General features: G+C 30.5%; 1 protein-coding gene and 1 pseudogene across 1 annotated transcript; both read right to left on the minus strand.

Moving 5' to 3' along the window:
* Positions 1-2,955: 2,955 nt before the first annotated feature.
* Positions 2,956-4,978, minus strand: LOC110658136 (probable WRKY transcription factor 27). The gene is made up of 3 exons (XM_058139458.1): positions 4,088-4,978; positions 3,898-4,011; positions 2,956-3,798 (listed from the first exon to the last, which is right to left on the minus strand). Exons 1-3 carry the CDS (start codon positions 4,741-4,743, stop codon positions 3,288-3,290), a joined length of 1,281 nt encoding a protein of 426 aa, XP_057995441.1. The 5' UTR covers positions 4,744-4,978; the 3' UTR covers positions 2,956-3,287.
* A 5,273-nt stretch (positions 4,979-10,251) lies between these two features.
* LOC110658201 (uncharacterized) lies at positions 10,252-20,653 on the minus strand (annotated as a pseudogene).
* Positions 20,654-22,324: the final 1,671 nt, after the last annotated feature.

Consider the following 22,324-nt stretch of genomic DNA (forward strand, 5'->3'; position numbering starts at 1 on the left):
GAATAGTTTTTAACTATTTTATAATTTTTATGAAAAATTTTAAAATTTTTTCAACATAATGTAAGAGTTCATACACATAATAATAAAATAAATTCAATTTAATATAATTTCATATAATGTTAATTTTTTTATATCTAGTTATTTTCAATTTGATTTTTTAATTTTGTTTGATATAATTAATTACACACATCCATATCAATAATTACCAATATTATTAATTTTTATTTGATATATACTTAGTTTACATCAATTTTTTTTATGATATAGAGAAAAATTTTAAAAAATAAGATTGAAAATATATTAATACTAATAAATTAGTTATAAACAATAAATTAATAAGTGAAATATTATTTTTTATAAAAAAATAAAAAAAATCGACGCTAATAGAATAAAAAATACTAAAAAATACTGACATTAATATATTATTAATTTTAATTGAAATGATTATAATAAAAAATCATATAAATAATTATTTAATTTACTGTAAAATATTTTTTCAAATTAACTTATAACATATTTTTAAATTAATTTTTTATATTTATTTTTCTAGAAATAACCATTAAATTTTGATAAAAGAAGTTGTTGTATCCAAATAAATAAAAATTTTACTAAATAATATAATTCTTGTATTCATATGAAAATTGTGATTTTTTAAATTAAATTATTAATTTGTGTTTTAAATTAAAATAACAATTCTGTATTTAAACTATGTTTTTTAATTTTTTTTATACATATTCAATATTTAATAATATTATAGTATTAAAAAAATTAAAAAAAATATTATATTTTTTTATATGTACAAACATTAGCATTATAATGTATCATTTTAAAATAAAAAAATAATTATTATAAATTATAATCATCATATTAATTTTATAATTAAATTTAAACTTAACACATTAGGTTAATTATTAATTTTTTAAATAATATATGTTTATTTATTTAAATGTTTTTTCTCATATATATATATATATATATTACTTTGTATGTAATTATATATTATTTAAAAATTTTATATTCATATAATTTTAATATATATTACATATAATTAAATATTTTTTATAAATTAAAGAATATGATTTTTTTTGTTGTTGAATATATATATATATATATATATATATATATATATATATATATATATATATATATATATATATATATATATATAAAAGACTTATAAATTTAATTTTAATTATAACTAATTTAGTGTAATAATTATGAATTTTAGAATTATATCTATAATTAAAAGAAATATAAATTATTTTATATGAAATATTTTTAATGAACTTATAAGAAATTAAATTAAATAAAAATTTTAAAAAATTAATAAAAGAATTCATTTATTTGGCTAATAAAAATTAATTTATTTTCTTATTTTTATACGTAAATTTAAATATAATTGTATTAAAAAAAGTTTATATAAATAATTATAAGATAAAGATAAAAATTTATTAAGATTCATTAAAAAGTGATTCATATAAATAAAATATCTTTTTATTTTAATAAATAATATAAATCACGAATATATTTTTTATAAAACTTTTTTTAATATTATATTATGATAAAAGTTTAATTAAATAGAGTTTAAATAAAAGTAAGATTAAGAATTTTATATTTATATAAACTTTAAAATTATATAAATAATTAAAATTTAAATTATAATAATTTTAAATTTATATAAATTTTAAAATTAAATTAAATATTAAAAAATATAGATACAGATATTATAAAAAAATAGAGGATAATTTATTTAAAACTAATATTTCTACTTCACATATTTATATATTATATAAATTATAATTATTATATTACGAGTGTTTTAATATAAAATATTAAAAAAATAAAAAAGTATTACAGTTTTAAGATAAGATGGGGCATAATAACAACTTGCATCACTATTTTAACATCATGAGATTCCCAAATACCTCATCGATGACATGCAGTTGTGGGGGAGGACCCAATTTTATTATTCTCAACTTCTAATAATAAAATATATTTTTTTCAATAATATCTAAGAATAAAAAATAGTTGACCTTGCAGAGGTCCATGAAGGATCTTTTATTTGTCTTTCACGATGGAGAAATTATTTACTACCTATAAAGAATATATTCTTTCTCTTATATGAATGTATGATTTATTTTTTATATTTTAAATAATTAAAGTATTTTGTAAATTTCCCTTATAATATAACGTGAAACTAAATTAAAGTGGGTGTTACAATCTATTCGTTAGATTAACTATATAAAATTTTAATGCTGGAATTATTTTTTACCCTTTTGTAAATTTTCCAAAAAATGACATTCATGCACATTCATTTTGATAGTCAAGATGATTGCCTCTTTAATTTGAAGGGTATATATAGCCTTACCACTTAAAGCAGAAATATGCAGGCCTAACTATAACTCCACCAGCTCTTCCCTCCGCTAGCATCAACCTCCAAACAATCCCACAGTATGGTCAGCGTCTTTGGTTGATTGCCTCCTTTGCACTGGTCAGAGTCTCTTTGGGACAAAAAATGAGCAAAGTACAAATAATTATAACGCTTTTTGCAGCTGAAGCCACAGTATGACAAGGATTTGGAACATTGCCTTGAAACAAAAATCTATCTCGGGCTTTCTAGGGAGCCCAAGAAATAAGAGCCATCTTGCTCATCAGTGCAGACTTTATACGCTGAGGGAAGCGTCACGTGCGGAATATGCAACATTCAAGAGAATTCCTTACGTGAATACTTTTTCTTATATATAATTATTCACTTATTTTAAACAAAATATATTAAGATATAAGTCAAAGGGAGTATCCTTATCTAAATTTCAATTTATCATAAATTTAATATATAAAATATATATATTTAATAAATTAATTTTATCATATTTTAAATTTATAATAAATGAATATAAAAAAATTATAAGTATTTTTATTTAACATAAAGGGCAAAAAGGTAAAAGAAAAGTTAAAAGGACAAAAAGAACCATTACATTGTTTGGAGAAGGAAAAGGTTCTTTCCAACACTTTGTATTTGTACATTATCTATACCAGTCCAGAGAGTAAAGTTACACGAAACTCTATAGTTTCTATTCCTGTCTGTTGTCTTTACCTACAAACTTTCTTTCTTTCTTTTTTTTAAGATTAAAGGAAAGAAAATAAAAAAGGATTGAACTGCAATAACATTTTCCTTGAAAAAAAAAATAACAGCTTTCTCAGAGATTTATCAGTCAATGCCGATGGCGGTTGTGCTACCGACGAACTAAGAGGAGAAGTTGTCCGGATTATGACCTAAGCATCAACAATTACTTCTTCCAATTATCAAAAGCTCCTTCGCCTACAGTACCCAACTCTTGCAAATCCTTAAACATATCTTCATTAAAGGTCCTATTAGGAATCAGAATATCATCCTCGTCTTCATAATAGTCACCATCACCATTACTGTCGCTTTCCATTGCCTGGCTCTCCAAGTCAGCTCCATCCATATTTGCAGCCTGTGTAATTTTGATGTTCTCATTCGCTGTCTCGTGCTCGATGGGAGCTGACAGTGGGGTTGTTGGAGAGAGACTTGTCGCCGAAAGGGGAGACGAGCAGGGAGCCTTTCCAGCACTTGGCTCCTCCGATCTCTTGTTAGCAGGCTTTTGGTTGCTTAGGAATTTGTTTCTGGTACTCCCGGCGAGTGAGTTTCTATGTATGGGACGAGGGTGGGTGTGGTCACCGGTGTAGTTCACGATGAACATGTTTGGATCTGTATTGCTCCTCTCTACTTGCTTTCTCGCTGCGCACCCTTTGGAGCTGCTGCATCTATAGTAGTTCCTGTATAACCCAAAATTAAATTCTGATTTTTAGGCTTTATTAATAAAGCTAAAATCTTTCAAGAAAGAAGGCAAACTGAAAAATGGATAAAGGCGAAACCTTGGATATGGTGAGCCTTTGATGGGTTTTTGTCCATACTTACGCCAAGCCCACATATCGTTGCAGAGACTCTCAGCTGTTACTTGCATCGCCTGCCTCTTCAAATGTCTCTTTCTATAAAACAATAAAATCGAACAGACATTATGAGATATCTTTACATGAAAGCGAAACAAAAGATTAACGCACTTACTTCTTCCTTGATCTTGAGGCCGATGATTGAGTGGCTCGGGAAGGAAGGAGAGGAGCAATGATCTCAGGCCTTTGAGGACCCAGAGGGTGCAATTGTCGCCGTTGATTTTGCTGTTGCTGTGCATGTTGAGATTGTTGCTGGCTAAGATTGAAGTGGAGGCCAAAGGGTATATTAGTGAGAGGTGGGGTTGGGGATGGGGGTAGGGGTAGGGGTGGGGGTGGGGGTGGGGATGGGGGTGGTGGTGGCGGTGGTGGTGTTGGTGGTGGTGGAGGAGGTGGTGGAGGATGGTGTAGTTGCAGCTGTTGTTGTTGTGCAAATTGAGGCAGATTTTGGCAACTAAATCCTCCAAAATCAGAAACGAAAGAGGTAGGAATATTACTTTGAACACCGGTGGTGGTGGTAGGCACAAAGGGCTTGTAAGAATTTTGCAATTCTTGCCATCCATTGTATATAGGCTGTTCAAGATTGGGAAAAGAGAAAGGGTCTTCATCTTCGAAAGTCAAAGAGGCCAGACAATCCAAATCGTTCTCACCAACTTTGGCATTTTGACCGGCGCACGCATCGGTGTTTGAAGTGGCTGCTGCTGCTGCAGTGTTTGTGGCAGAGCTAGAGCTAGTGTAACTCTTAACTATGGCGTACAGATCCCAGTCAGCCATTGAGCAGCCAATCTACCTAGAAATTATAACCAATCTATCTATTTCTTACAGCTCTTTGAGCAAATGGGCTAAGGAAAAGATTGAACACAGAGGACGGCGCTGACTTTTGGGTGGTACAGAAAAATAGTACTAGCTAGTTAGTAGAGAGATGAAAAGATTGCATATAGAAACAGAAACAGGGCATAGGAGAGAGAGAGAGAGAGAGAGAGAGAGAGGAAATGATGGTGGAGCACTGGCTTGTTAATTGTTTAATTATTTATACAAGGAGAGAGGTGGAGAAGAGTGGTTTTCTTTTCAGAAGGAGACACACAGGAAAACTACCTTTGCTTTTTTTTTGACTTTGTAGGAATGTCAAAAGCGGTCCCTTGCCAGTGTAAGGAAGGAAATAGGGTTCCTATGCTTGCAGACTTGCGTACATGCTTCACTATATTCGTCTACCAATCGATGTTTGATTGGATGCTGTGTATTTGCTTTGGGTGAAATATGAACTCCCACGCGCTCTCCATTTTCCTTGACTCTAACACTCTGTTTGGAAAAGAAAATAAAGAGCGAAAATAAATTTTTTTTTTTTATTTTTTTTGCTCTAGTTCAAATAGAAAGAGAAAAAAAAAATTAATGAGAAGAAAAAAAATTATGATAAATTTATAAATTTATCTTATGTATTTAAAAAAAACTTTAAAAAGGATAATTTTATAATTTTAATATATAAATATATTTTTTTCTCATATTTTTATTATTTTTTCTCTAATTTTTTAGAGAAAATAATTAAAGAAAAATAAGATTTATTTTTCTCTTCTTTTTTATTTTCCTCTCTTATTCAAACAAAAAAAATATATTTTCAAAATTATTTTTTCTTATTTATTTTCCTTACTCCTTTTTCCACCCATCCAAACATAGTGTAACTGTCTCCCTCTTTTATACATTTGGATTGTGTTGCTAAGGCATGTCGTACAATTGGCTAATGTTTCATTTCAAAATACACTATCTACTATAGTGGGGCTATTACCACTTACCACTTACTACTTGATTGAGATCTTAACCCCACTCCATTGCTAGGATGGTGCAAAACCCCACCAAAACATGGAAAAATGTACCATTAATTGAATAAATTAACGGGTTTTTAATAAAATAAACTTATTTTTTTGATTTAAACGGATAAAAAATTTCAATTTTATATGATTTATACTATTTCTAGATGTATATTATTTTATCTTTTATCTTTGATAAACGTTTTAATAAAAATATTATTCTATCTTAAATCAAATTGGCAAGCGATTCTAATTTACAACTAATAAAATGGAAAAAAAATAATGTTTATTTTTTTATTATATTTATATTAAATATGAAAATATAAAAATAACCATAAGTTGGTGATTTATTGAGAATATTATATTCTAATAAGTTAAATATGTAGGTATACTAATAGAAGATCCCGAATCGAATAATTAGCTACTGGAATTAAACTCTCACTAAAAAACACATGACATAATCTCAACGTGGCAAATATGTGTTAAGTTAATATGACATCAAACCACTAAATTATTAATGTGATTCACCTGTATTTTAGGAGGTTTCGTCCATTCTGCTAAATTAACAATTAACGTAGAGCAATATTTGTAGTGAAGATGGGTAAACTAATATGACATTAAAGCACCACGTTGTTAATGTGATTCACTCGAGGTTTAACCCATTCTCTCAATTGACAGGTAACCAAGCACATTCCTTAATGAAAGAGCTACCAAAATGCATAGAAAAAATAAAAAAAGAAATCAATTAATCAATCAGCTCGTAACTCATATAAATTTATCACTATTAAATTTAAATATATAATATCAATCTAACTATTTCATATTAAGTTTATTAAAATAATAATTATTGATATTCGTAATCAATTAAAATGATCTCTTTTAATGTGTAAAAGAGTTACTAATTTAAAATTTCAATTAGGTATTTTTATCATTTTCAATAGTCTCACAATTTCAAAGTATTTTACCATGCAGAGAATTCACACATCCCCCTTTCAAGTAGTTCACATTTAGGGCATTTTCAGGTTGACAAATATGGCTTATTGCAATAATTAAATGAATGTATTTTAGGTGAGTCCTCCATAAACTTGGGCTGTGGCTTGCTTGCATAGCCATAATAATTATTCTATGCTACACACTCCGCAAACAGAAACATGTCCATTACGACAAGCAAAGTCGTAGAATGCACGCGTTGATATGGAGAGTGAACGAGTCTTTTCTCTCACTAAGGTCTAGCTTCAGGATAGGGGCGCGTGAGAAATGTTGGGTGGAAAGTAGATTTGGCCCACAGATCCATTAAAAAATCCTTTTGCTTCCTCCAAAATTAAATGCTGGAGATGCTGCTTGGCACGCTGCACCCACAGGGCATGGGGCTTCCTATGGTTAATCCCGCGTGGTCGCCAGACGATCTTGGCCGTTGGTTTACATCCACGTGCGAGAATATTGTGATCTTGGGACACATAAAAAGTAAAAAGAAAATGTACGGCTATTTACACGAATGTGTATTCTATAGTTATTTAATTTAAAATAAAACAAAATTATTTTATTATAAAAAATAAAATAATTTAATAAAATTTTATAATTTATTTTATTAAAATTTTTAAAATAATATTTTTATAAAATAATTGATTATAAAAAATTTATTAACTTAACAAAAGAATTTTTTTTTCACATCTTAAATTATATATCTTTATAATATTTTAAATTTTAATTAAAATAATAGGAATTAAATATAACATGCTAAATAAGTAAATTTTATTTAATTTTATTAAAAAATATTATGTATGTTATTTATGTAAAGAAATTTATTTTTTTTATTAAGTTAAAAATTTTTTTTAATCCATTAATTTGAGACAAAATATATTATTTTATTAAATTATTACTTTTATTTTTTAAAATTTATTAAACACTTTAATTTATTAATTTAAATATCTATTAACTATTAATTATATCTTATAAATGAATTAAACACTTTCTAAGAGAAGAGCATTAGTTTAGAAAAAAAAAGAAGAGAATATATGCTTCTAGAAACAGAGGCAGATATCCGTACACGTATGCCCATTTTTATTTTTTCCTCTTGGGAGGAAAAAAAAAGAAAAGGAAAGAAAAGGAAAGAAAAGAAAAGAAAATCTTTTATGGCAGAGGAAAAAAAAGAAAAGGAAAGAAAAGAAAAGAAAATCTTTTATGGCACGTGATGGGGAAGTTCTTGTAAACCCGAAAGTAAACACCGTAATTACAGAGAGGCCTTTAATTATTTATGGGTTAAAAATGGCGGAAAATTAACAATGAATAGCCATTTGGGAATTGACATTTGGATGATTGTATGTAATAAAGGATCGGTTGAGACTGCTTACGTTGTCGATGATGCTGGATATGAACAGAGTTTGTTCCTTCACATAAATTTTCCTTGTTTCTAAAATTTAAATTTAAAATTTATAATAATTTTAATTTCTTTAAATTAGAATTATTAATGCTAATTTATATTTTTAAAATTATAATTTCAGACCATCAATCCATGCTAATCTAATTCCTCTCATCTTTCCCTTTTTATGTTAATAATACAAAGTTGATTTGGATCTTATCAAGAGTTAGCTTAGTGCTTAAATTAATTTGAAATCATTCTTAATCAAACCCAAAATTGACTTTATCAACAATTTAAGGGCTTAAATCAGTCATGATTTATATAAATGGTAGGTTTCAATTCACCTACTTCTAACTTTGATTTATAAACTCAATTAAGTCTTCATCCCATATAGATCAAATAAAATTAAACCATTCAAAAATCAAAACTAAATTTAAAATTAAAATCACTATTAATTAAATTAAAACCGACTGAAATTATTTGTAACTTATTTGATTATGATTTATCTTCTTTCTTATCTCATAATTTTTTATTCTAACTCAAACCCAGCCCTAATAAGACTTGTGACCAGATCCAAGTATCGAGATATATGAGTTGTGCAAGTCTTAAGGGAATTATGAGATCATCCATCCATGCACAATTTTCTTTTCATGGCTTGGCTTGCTTTGCTCTGGCTCTTCTCTCTCACGTTTTCATAGAGACTCTTATCTTCTTTAGCTTGTGAGTCCCATTTGCAATTATAAGCTAGTTTATGCAATAATTTCTTCATTCGACCACACCAAACGTATCAATATCATAAATTGACTTAAAAGGCTTCTTATTCTGCATGTTTAATCATTTTGTTTTTGTTTTTGGGTGCATTTAATATAAAATCAAGCTCATATGAAAACGAATTTAATTATCCTTAGATTAAATATTTATATTAAGATATGTGTAGAATTAATTAAAGTGTATATAATAAAATGTACAAATTTATATATAAAAATTTAATATAACGATGAATACACTCATTTATAACTCTCCATAAATACAGCCATTATTTTTTTCTACAAAAAAGATAAACTTATTCATGCTGCATTAATTCCTGCATAGAACACGGTGATCCTATAAAATAATTGAATAGCATGATTGTGAAGGTTGACAATCGTAGAAATTATTTAATTCTAAAAATTAGCTTAATTGATAAATTTATTTTGTTGATATGAGTTTGAATCTTCCGATTAAACGATAAAAATGTGTTTTTCTTTTCTAGCGAATCTTCTAATTTGATTTCACTGGAGAAATAAAATTAATATGGTGTAAAAGCTAGCGTATTATATTTACCTTACCATAATATATATTTACATTTTCAAATTAAATCTTTTTTTTAATACATCAAAAAGAGTCAGATTAAAATTTAATGTTATATTCAACTGGAGTTTAATGGTATATGCAACTTGAATTTAAGAACATCACATCCTCTTTAGTTTGGGTTAATTCTCACTTAATGTTTCTCAATCTTAAAGTTGTTTTATCATCAGACTTCAACTCCAATTTGTATCACAAAAAATATTAAAATTTAAGTTTAACAAAACACAAAATCTCTCAAACAACTTTCCGATGTGTATTCTAGTTAGTTATTGACATTGATATACCAAAGTGGAATAAAAATTATATATAAAAAGAATTTCTTTTTGTTAATGATATTTTTGTGATACAAATTGAAATTAAAAGATAGTAATCCTCAAAATATAGAAATGATAAGTGAAATCTAACCCTTAGTTTGATTGTTTGCTTAAAATTGAAAAGCCAAATGAAATGATTGTTGAGAGAGGACTGATGGGAAGAGAAAGGGGGGGGAGGGGGTTTGTCCTTGGATCTGGCTTATAGTGAATAGCGAGGGAAAACTAGAGAATTATGTTAATCAGAATGCCAAAAACAAAAGAAAAAAGAAAAGCAAATGCATGAGCAATTTCATTCCACTACCATTTTTTACTTGTTTTGTTCAATCAAATTATTTTCCCCTTCATTCCACATTTGTTGTGTGCAAGATAGAGGGAGATGGGGGGGTCACCACCCACCACCACTTTGTAGCGTGGAGAGAGTAAAGTGCCGCATACTTTGAGCAACCAACAACTAACATTTTCCTCTTCTCAACGAGCTTCCACTAATTGATGGATACTTTCTCCAAGAAAAACACTAAAAGTTTTATATTTCTACTAGAAAGTTTCAGTTTCTGATCTCATCAGATACGATAAGGACTTGAGGAGATCACAAGAGCAGAGAAACATGAAAAAAGAAAAGTTACTAAATAATTATTATATCTTAATGATTTTCTAATCTTTGCATCAGCAGTGCTGGAGAACATGAGGACATTTTCAAACTTCATTGGCGCTTGTCCATTTATTATATGTCAGTGGAATTTCTTACCAAGAATGGAATTCTCTCGTTCTTCCATGGGATCATAAGGTACCTGTCTAGACAGTAGAAAACCAAGTGAATAATAATAACTGATCACTAAATATGCAATGATTAAAATACGTGGCATTCATTCATTTGCCAAATATAAAAAACTCAAAATACTAATACTCTTGTATGAAAACCAAGTCAAATTCAAATGATAATAAGCTACCCACCAAGCTTTTGCTCAAGCATAAACCCGCCTTCCAATAGCTTCACCCACGCTCAGTTAGCATTTATCGGTCCACCCATGTTTCTCAGGTCCTTTCCCCCCCTACATGTATCAATAAAAAATAAATTGGACTTTCTAGTGAAACTAACAACGTAAGAAGAAAAGAAGGGTGTAAATTAATTATTTGATCTAAACTTCAAGCCACATCAGCAACACTGGCTCAGCTAATAGATCATCTATAACAAAAATAAGTTACATTTTACAATACTGAGCATAATGCAAATGCACAACTATGCGTCCACAAAACTGACCTGCAAAAGATTGGTAACATATACAAGAACATATGACCTATTAACATTGCACTATCAACTTTATATTTTCCCTCTCTTTTGTTAAATAAAATTAGCTCATTCCTGAGAAGCTTTCTTTTCTTGAAGAAGCTTTTCTGTTGCTTCCACCACGAACCCATCGAGATGAACTTTTCCTTGACATACCAGAATGGCAATCACCTACATTTGCAACAAATAGTGGATCCCTATCTTCAATTTCTAACTCATTACTACTACCAGGGGCATTTTCTCGATCTGTCTGCTCCAATTCTCTTGTTAGGTCCTCCCTTGTCTTCTTTAAACTAGCTTTGCTCATTTGTCCTGCCTCTCCAGTTGAGGTACCAACCATTGTAATCTTTGGAAGAAAAGGATTGGGCTCTAACTTTTGCTTTGTGTATTCATTTGATGGGTTATGTGACCTACAAGAAAGGAGAAAGTGAGAAGAGACCGTAAGGAATTTATGTTTTAGTATGATCAGCAATTAATGGCACCTTATTTCTGATCTCTTTTCTGGTTTCCACTTTTGTTTCAACCATGGATGCCTAAACCAATCTCCAAATGGGAGCTGCAGATCTGTCTTTGTAACACCCCTATATTAAGTAGCCTATACATTCCACTGTTCCGGTGAATAATGTTTGTCCGGAAAATCAGGATGTGTAGAACCATATTTATGTCACCTAGAAAAGTTATAGATAAAAATTTATAGAAATTACATGAAGGTAAAATAGAAATGAAGAAAACAAAGCATAATGGGTTAAATGAGTCGAGGTCATAGCGATGGGTGACCGAATTAGGAAGCGACTGCGAGCTCAGTCGCTACCCTAATTTCGTGTGGAACCCTGTTGCACCCCAGGCCTAGAGATAATTGCGAAGCTAATGGTAATGTGAAAACCACAGAAAAGAATAGAGAACCAGTTCAAACAATTGAATCAGAGTTCTGAAAGTAACTCAGTATTACTAGAAAATTTGATCAGATCGATAAAGGGTAACATGGTCAATTCAACATTAGAGGTGACTATTGGCCTAAATGTCCATTAAAATATAAGAAATTAAAATTATGAAAAATTATATTAAAGGTGAAGAAGTGTATGGAAGAAATGAAAAAAAAAAAGAAAAATTCAAATTAAAGGGGTTATAACATCATCATAGTGATGTAAGCATGACCCAATTAATATTATAATTTTAAATTATGAAAAATTGGGGATAATTATCATTAAAATGAGACAAAATTAAAAAGAAAACAAATCATCTTCTTCAACCAAAAGTGGCCGGCCATCTCTCTCATCCCTCTCCCATTTTATTTCCTCTATGGATGAATGTTTTGGGCTCTAGAAACCCAAGTTTTACACCATAAAACCCATGACTTCCTTAACAAAAATTTGATACTCAAGCTAGACAAGAAGGTTGGGAGCAAGGAAGATTAAGAAGGAAGTGAAGAATTGAAGGGACAAGTTTGCTCAATTAAGGTTAAGGGTCCTATGAGCTTAAACTGAATATATATGTGTTGAATTGCTCTTAGAGTGTGGGAAAATTAACTTAAGAATTGAAAAATCATGCATGGGACTCAAGCTATGAATTTTGGTCAGCCATGAAACATTAGGGTTTTGAGGTGTTTCATTTAAATTGAGCTTGAATTCTACCTTAGTTAAGAATGTATATAAGATTTATAAGTTGAGATTTGTATGAATTTACATAAATTGTGAAATTGTGAAAATGAGGCTCCAGTTAGACAAGTTGAGCACATTAGGTTAGAGGATAGAAAGAAAAAAAGGGATGGACCTAAATTCACTTGGAGGAGAGTAGTACAATATGACCTAGAAGTATTACAAATTTCTGAGGATTTAACCCAAAATGTTTAGAGTAGAGAAAGCGAATCCATATAGCCGACCCGAAATTTTTTGGATAAAGGTTTAGTTGAGTTGAGTTGAGTTGTGAAATTGTGAAGATGGAATATTAGGGTTCTGGTGAGAATTTGGGGTTTTGATGAAATGTTGACCAATTAGTGTTATCATGCTTAATTATGGATATTTAGTGTGTTATGAGTTGAGAATTGATGAATGGAATTGAGAAAACTTATGGTGATTGAATTTTTGATTTTTGTACCTTTGAGTCCAGTATGCTTTTAAGGTTATAAGTAGAGTCAGGCAGCTCTAACTGGTGTGAGGCCAATTGGAGATGAAATTTAAGACCTAAAACTATATTTTTTATGAAGAAACTTTGTTCAAAAAGTGACCATAAGTTGATCTAAAATTTGGTTGAATCCGGATTAGGTACCCTGTTACTGGGCAGAATTAACTAAATGAACAGTACATGTTCAAATGGTCATAACTTTGTGTAGAAAGGTCCAAATGACCTGATTTTTGAACCATTAGAAAGCTTAGACATACTAGAACAACTTTCATGAAGAACAGAAACTCAAATTCTGACCATAACCTATTCAATGCCAACTAAAGTTAGGTTACCAAATCTGCTAGAACCAAAATTTGCCCAGAAAATCTGTAAATGACCAATCCAGCCAGTTATGGTAAAAATGCCATAACTTGAGCTACAAAACTCAAAATGGAGTGATTCAAAAAGAGAATTAAAGTACACACATTAAGGAACAACTTTGATGAAGAGAGTTTAGCCAAATTTTCACTGTAGATTGGTCCAATGTAACAATAAACATTGGTGATCAAATCTGAAATTTTGGGATTAATTGTAATAGGCTTTGAATTTCAATTAGAAATCAATACAAACAAAATTGTGAAAAAAAATGTGGTATAACCATGTATCTATAAATGGTATACCTATTAATTATGAAAAAGTCAACATTTTAAGTAAATAGTAATGTAAATAGTAACCACAAATACACCAAATACAAAGAATTCAACTCTTATAAGAATTTATAAGTAAAATTAAATATGCAAAGTTTAATTGTTGGATTAATTATTAAAAATGAATTGGATGGATATTGAAACACTTTATTTATATGTTTCAGTTAGTAAGGAACCATCCAAGGAAGGAGGAAAAGTTGGACAAAGTCAAGACTAGTTAAAGAGGTTTGTGCACAACAAGCCTATTTCTATGTTTTGAATCTATAATGGGTTTTGAATGAACTTGATAATTGTATTTTCTCGTGTACAAGAACTTTAATTCATTGAATGACTTTGTATGATTTAATTATGTTTTCTTCTATGCATTCAAAAATTTATTGCATGATTTTGAAAATTATAAATTGTGAATTTGATGTGTTGCCAACCCTGTGCATGAATTTACAATGATTAAATATGTTTAGTGATTTGTAAATACTTTTTGTGAATAGAAATTGTTTTGAATATGATTTAAAACCATAGTTGACATGGCAATATGCTTTGTGTTCTCATTAGCTTGTCTAGTGAGATGTCTCCTCCACTTGATGGGGTTGAGTTCCTCCCTCTCTGGCTTGCCAGTTGAGGTAGAGATTGGATGAGTACTCATATATGCTAGCTAGTCTTTGGTGCTTCCCTTTGGCTTCGGTTATTGAGGGGAGTTTACTTTACGTTATCGTGGTGTACAACACGGCAATGATTGAAAATTTTGTGTCATGGATCCAATTGTGTGAATTGTTTTCAACACCCTTAAATGGTGATTATATGATAAATGTTTTGTCAATGATTGTAATTTATTATGATGATTTTTTTTTGGAAATAGAAGGATTTAAATAACATGTGATTAAAAATAAAGAATTTGTTTTAATTGACAAATATTGGATTATTTTTGTGGATCAATAAAATGTGATTTGATATGTTTTGATAAATTATGCTTTATATTGAGTTTTAAATTATTAGTTTCGTATGCTGTCGCAGGTAAAAGAAAATATAAAGCAGCTGAGTAAAATCACTCGAAGTTGTGACTTGAAAACGTGTTGGGACTATCTTCGGGTATACGATAGGTATACCCTTGTACATTAAGGTTTAGTGCAATCATATAATTATATGTATGTAACCGCATTCGAGCAGTTGTACAGAAACACTTGTAATATTATTTTGGGATTGTAATAAAAAAAAAATTGTACTATTATTTAGGGACTTAATTATATATATTTCTTTTGAAATATAAATTTTGTTACCTCAATGAATGCAAGTATTTAAGTTTCTGATATGAACCTACCTAACTCTACCTTAAAAGCTAGCTCACAAGGGGAGGTTTGCAAACCCATATATATAACACCCAAGACCTCCCTGTAGAACCGATGTGAGACACATCATTCCCGATCCCTTTAGACTGAATGTCTTCGTGAAGCAATCGGGGTCATGACTCGTTCACTCCGACTTCTCCCGAAGAACGTCAGGGAACCTTTGTACATGGCCCACCGACCCATACAGAGTGAGGCTCTGATACCAAATGATATGAACTTGCCTAACTCCGCCTCAAAAGCTAGCTCACAAGGGGAGGTTTGCAAACCCATATATATAACACCCAAGACCTCCCTACAGAACCGATGTGGGACGCATCATTCCCGATCCCTTTAGACTGAATGTCCTCGTGAAGCAACCGGGGTCATGACTCGTTCACCACGACCTTTCCCAAAGAACATTAGGAAACCTTTGTACATGGCCCACCGACTCATACAGAGTGAGGCTCTGATACCAAATGATATGAACTTACCCAACTCCACCTCAAAAGCTAGCTCACAATGGGAGGTTTGCAAACCTATATATATAACACCCAAGACCTCCCTGCAGAACCGATGTAGGATGCATCACACATTGACCAGTTAATTCTCCACATTCCAATCATTTGTTTTGAAAATCTGTAGTTTTCAAGAGTAGGGAAATAGAGGTAAAAACACATCAGTGACCACACATTTAAAACAAACAAAAGATACTGAAAAGGCTATAGGCTATACCTTTTCTCAAACGAGTCGACCATATATGGAAACTTTGGTTGAATGCCAGTTGCTTTTCTCAACCATCTATTACCTAAGAGTACTCTGTCAACAGCATAAAGAAGCTGGATTTCAGCAGCCTTTGAAATGACGCTCAAAGGTATTCCAGGATGGCCCATCTAATCCAGCATGTCCTGAACCTGTCAGCAAAATACCTCTAACATCAACAAAATAACCACCCAGTTTCACCAGATAAGGGCACAAAACCTGCAGAATGCCCTCTAACATCTCTTAAATCCTTTAAATAATAATTATTTTTTGGTATTATCAAGTATGAATATAATTCAGTATAGAAAGCCAATATCGTATCAGATAATCTAAAAATCCGCAATCCAGTCTAAAAATAGCATGAGGTCTACGACCTTTTTTGGCCAGCCACAAAAAGCAAGAGACCCAAAAGTGCATACGATGGCCAGTACATTTCTCAAATCCCCACTTGAAAATTTGTCATCATCACAAGCCTTACAACTTCATATACCATGATAAGATGACCAATGCAATTTACCTCTGGAGGCTCCAACATGCTATCTCCCATTTATTCAATCACTTTTGCTGTCATGTTGTCATCTACCACATCATGTCGCCGCTGCATGTGCCGAGTTTGAATGAAAGAGTGAAAATGCTGATCAACAGATTCTTCAAGAATGTTATCTAGCATATTTTTATCGAAGAAGTAAGGAGTACACCTAATGAAGGAAAGCAGTGGTGTAAGCAATGTATACAGATATACCTTGCAAATAATGTTCTTTCAAGTACACGCCTACAAGGGAAATATCTGAAAACATAGAAATGATGATGCAACAAGGAAAACTGCCTTTAATAATGGGCAGCTTTCTTTTCCTTTCTTTTCTCTGTTTTCTTAAGCAATCCTTCATTAAAAAGGAGATGAACATCTTTTCATGTAACTCCTTATTTTAACAATTAGAAGGCGAACAAAAGTTGTAGATACAAGAAATGCAAATGAATCAGCATTGCGATTCTAAAAAATGAGGCACCAATATTATCTTGATATTGTGTATCTGATAGCGAAAATCATTAATTAGAAACCTAAATTCACATCTATTCAAACCTCACTGTTAATAGAAAATGAGTAGACTCTGTATGGAAAATATTATTTCAATTATGCACTGAAAACATTTGACGTAATATGTCATTGCAACAAACCTAATCCCATTTGCAGTAGCTACCACAATATCTGAATTTTGAGCAATGAAAACAGGAACCCCGTTTTTCTTTTCCTTTCTTTCCTCTGTTTTCTTAAGCAAGCCTTCATTAAAAAGGAGATGAACATCTTTTCATGTAACTCCTTATTTTAACAATTAGAAGATGAACAAAAGTTGCAGATACAAGAAATGCAAACGAATCAGCATTGCGATTCTAAAAAATGAGGCATCAACATTATCTTGATATTGTGTATATGATGGTGAAAATCATTAATTAGAAACCTAAATTCACATCTATTCAAACCTCACTATTAATAGAAAATGAGTAGCCTCTGTACAGAAAATATTATTTCAATTATGCACTGAAAACATTTGACATACTATGTCATTGCAACATACCATTTAATCCCATTTGCAGTAGCTGTCGCAATATCTAAATTTTGAGCAGTGAAAACAGGAACCCCATCAACCTTCCTCCTCCCATTACTCTTGAGGGATTGTCTTGAGAAGTTGGTTTGCTGCCTTGACCTATGAGAGCAGAAAAAGAATTATAAAGTATTAATATAATGCAGTAGTACAATAAAATTTCATAGCTTGTATAAATATTGCAACAACCTGATTATACGATACCTGTTTCTCATTTGGAACAAACTGAAATAGGTGAGGTTTCTCCTGCAGAATATAAACGAAAAAACAGTTGATATTCATTCAGATAGGCAGACAAAAAATAGAAATTCCCAAAAAGACAAAACAAAATTAAAAATTTTCCATGGCAATAGATATGCAAAAATCATGTGCATTATTTTGCTATGAAAACATTGATATGCATGTGACCTTTCAGAGAAAAAGTTAAATGAATCACAAAACCATATCCCAACAATTTTGTTCGGCTAATAATGTTTATATTCCACAATTTCACTCTCTTCGAAACCATATTATCTGTTACACAGCATCTTGAGATGTTGCCTTAGTCAACCTGCACTCTTAATGACATCCACTCTTAATTGTCTCCAATTCAAATCACCCAACTCGTGTTCATCTCCAAAACATTAAAAGTTAAATTCAATAATGTTCATTAACATATAGAATGATTGGTATTTTTAACATTAATTTGTTTTACTACTTCTTCAAGCTACCTCATGAAGGCAAAATGTTTAAATAATTTTGCTATCAGGATGGTTTCAAGCAGGTCACATTATCAGTTTTCCCCCATTTTAACTTTCCTTCTTTTTGGTTTTCCTCTCTGCTTGTGTAGACACACGATCCTTAACTGCAACTATATCACCTCAATTCTAATTTTGAAGAAAGTTATGACATAAAGTTCCAAAAGCCAATGCTGGTCTATTCCATGATCTGCAATACATCTCTCTTGCTCTCTTCCCCATGTCAATGGCTTTATGAGCACCTAGCTAAACACAAATCTAGAGCCTTCTGATTCAATGCATGCTAAAGAAGGATAAATCTGTAACTGGTCCACATCAGTTGGCAATAGAGTTAAACATCAGACTGAAACCCAAAAAGACACCCAGCAATGGATGGTTTGCATGTTCATCAATATGTATCAAGAAATTACTACAGATGGACAGTTTACTAACAACAAAAACTCAGAGAGCACGTGGAATCATATAACCCAGTGAAAATGGGCACAACAGTAAGATAGCTCCTTCATGACTGAAAGGTTATAGATTCAAGTCATGGTAACAGTGTCTCCAAAAAAAAAAAAAACAAGTGGGGGGGAGAAGGATGTATACATATAAGACCCCCAAACCTCACAAAGCAAGGAACCTTGGGATGTCCTATATACATACATACATACATACATAGAATGCATCACATTATATATTAGGTACCTCAAAAGCAACAAGTATGAATAGAATAGAGTAAGAGAAGACCAAAAAAAAAAAAAAAAGAGATGAACTCAAAAAATAGTATTGAATTCAATATTCCCACCTGGAAACACATACTATATAACATAAAGAATGAGCATGCATTCAAGTTAGAAACACCTTGAAATGTTCATATGCCAAATCAAGACGACAAGCGCCCACCACACCACTTGGAATATTTAGCCGTTTAACATATGCAACTAAAACATAATCAAATCAGAATTTAAGTTATTTCCTTTGATAAAAAGAAACATTACCAGAATAAAGAATATCAATTACAAGAAGAATAATTAAAGAAAAGGATGAGAGAACTTAAAATTAATAGATGATATTGGTCAAAACTCAAAAGGTACCTGCATCACCTAAATCCACGAAAAAACGAAACACAGGACCATTCCTCTCACTCTTGGTGGCTGTTGCAAATATCTTCTTAAGCCACTCAGGTGTTCTATAGATCAAAGGTTCTCATTAGTCAAATGCAAGCAAGGCTCGTCTGATTTCATTTAGAAATGGAAATGAAACACAATGCTTTAATAAGATTTCATTTTCTTGTTTTCACTCAAGTAATCCAAACTTCTTATGATTTTCTTATGTTTTGCTCACTTAAATTTAGGTGGAAATGAAATGTAGTTTTAAGAATCATCTTGACACTGACCATTAAGCCACATATCATTCAATAATAAAAAATTGAATAGGAATAGTATACCTAGATGATGTCCATTTCCATTTCCAGGATTAACCAAAAGCCCCCTACGCCTTTTGAGTTTTGACCACTCAATAAGAGTATTAAATCCACAATTTTTACTCAATTGGGAATGCATAATAACCACAAATAAATGCCAAAATTAGTGGTTCCATTTGTCAATAACTCAAAACACTTGCCCCCTTCTATTAAAGAAGAAAAAAAAAAAAAAGACAGAACCATGTTGAATCCTTGTGCAGAACAAATGAATTATCCTCGCTCTGTAAACTAATCAATTGATCAGTACAATAAAAAAAAAAAAAAAAGTTGATAGAACCTTGTTCAATTCTTATGCAGAACAATGGGTTCTTACAGCAGTTGGTGAAAATGAGAAACTTAGGTGGGAAACCTCTGATTGAACAATTAAAACCATATATCTGTTCAGAACACAACCTATACAGAGTCACCATTGAATAGGAAAATACGAATTATACTAAAATTTCAATAAATACCTTTTGGAAATAAAAGGAATATCAAAATGAGTAGAGACAGCCATGAGCCCAGTCCCTGAAAGGTCGCACATGCTGAAAACCTGACCCACGAAAGCAGGCCCACCATCCTTGCCATTTGAATTGAGGCCCGTAATCCTCACTGTTGATGGGAAGCCCGAGCTCGACTCGGTAGAGGACAAGCTCTTGACGGCGGCCCATTTTGGGGACACCAAGTCAGGCTGAGCAGACTCAAAGGGGGAGCTGGTGGATTGAGTGAATGGATAAGAGTAGGACGAGTCGGCAAATTGGAAAGGAATGCAAATTTTAGTTGGAGGTGACGTGGTTGGTGAAGACGGTGACGTTTTAGTGGTGGAGATAAGCGAGATAAGAGCGGTGGTGGCGGAGTGGAAAAGGCTAGAGTGTTGGTGGTGGTGACGGTGGTTAGGCGTGGGTTAGGTTGATGATGCCATGGTTTGAATTAGTAACAGCTGACGGCTTAGCTGAAGATGGATTTTAGTGTTGGGAACAGCCAAGCAAAGGAGAGAATCGAGGATTTCACTGACATCGGAAATTTCTGTTTGGCAAAAGCGAAGGGCTTATTTGCTCCAGAACAATTAAAGTGTTTATTTAATCTATTTTCAAAATTTAAAATAATTAATTTAAAAATTAAATCATAGGCAACCTCCTACCGGATAATAATTAAGAGTCTATTTGATATTATTAAAATTATTATTGAAAATTTTATTTTTTTTTAATATATTAATTAAAAAATAATTAAAAATTAAATTTAATTAATTTTAATTATAAAATAATAAAATAATTTTTTTTAATTATTTTTTTAATAACATCTAAAATAATATTTTTATTCAGAAAATTAATTTTAGACTCTGAAACTCAATACTAAACGGGGCTTAATTTAATAAGATAACCCAATGTAATGGCAGGCAACCGCGGGGCATCCAATAGTTCGTTAAATTCGGTGACTGGTCCCTTTCTTTGTACAGGATTGAGTTAAATTAGTGATCCAAGTCTTGATTCTAAGAGGATTATGACCGTTATATTCAGAGAGCTCTTATTTATTTAATAAAAAAATTAAATTAAAAATCAAACTTACTTATAAATAGAAAATTGTAAGCAGCTAAGCAATAGAGATAATCGGGATTTCATTGACATCGGAATATCTATTTGGCAAAAGCAAATGACTTGTTTTTCTAGAACAATAAAAGTATTTATTTAATCAATTTTTAAAATTTAAAAACTTAACTTTAAAATTGAAAGATCTAAAAAATATTTAATTTGACTTATAAATGGATCAAATCTATTTATAAATAGAAAATTATAAGTTTTTTTATTTAACTTGTAAATTAAAAAAATTACTCAAAATAAGTGATAAGTAATTATACTTTACTTATAATTTATTTACTTATTTTAAAATTATTATTTGATTAAATAAAAGACTATATTATCCTAATAATTTAAAAAAAAAAATCAACATTACTCTTATTTTAATAACTATAACACTTAGGTAATGTTTGATATAAATGAATTCTATACAATTTTGTAAAATTCATTTGTAAATATAAAATTCTGATATTTAGTTTAGATAAAAATTCATTTGAAATTCTTAATAATTAATTTCATGAAATTTATCATAACTAAACAAAATTCTATCAAAATAGAATTTGTAAATAAATTTTAAACTTAAAATCATATATATTTCAAGTTATAAATTTCAAGAGTTATTATTGAACTTTAAGGGTTATAACATAATCGTTTTAAATCTTAAAAATATTATATAAAACCCTATGAACTTTGAAATTTTGTATAATAAAATCCTTTTAATCCTTAATAATAAGTTTATGCAATCCAGCAAAATAATATTTCAAGCGATAAATTTCAAGAGTTATTATTGAACTTTAAAGGTTATAACATAATCGTTTTAAAACTTAAAAATATTACATAAAACCCCTCTGAACTTTGAAATTGTGTACAGTAAAATCCTTCTAATCTTTAATATTAAATTTATGCACTCCATAATAACAATAATATAAATAATTCTCTTTTCTCTATGTGATAGTGACAAAACCAGCTATGATTTTTTTTTTCACAAATTAATGATAAAA

Source organism: Hevea brasiliensis, chromosome 17 (assembly GCF_030052815.1).
Source record: "Hevea brasiliensis isolate MT/VB/25A 57/8 chromosome 17, ASM3005281v1, whole genome shotgun sequence".
NCBI classification, from domain to species: domain Eukaryota; kingdom Viridiplantae; phylum Streptophyta; class Magnoliopsida; order Malpighiales; family Euphorbiaceae; genus Hevea; species Hevea brasiliensis.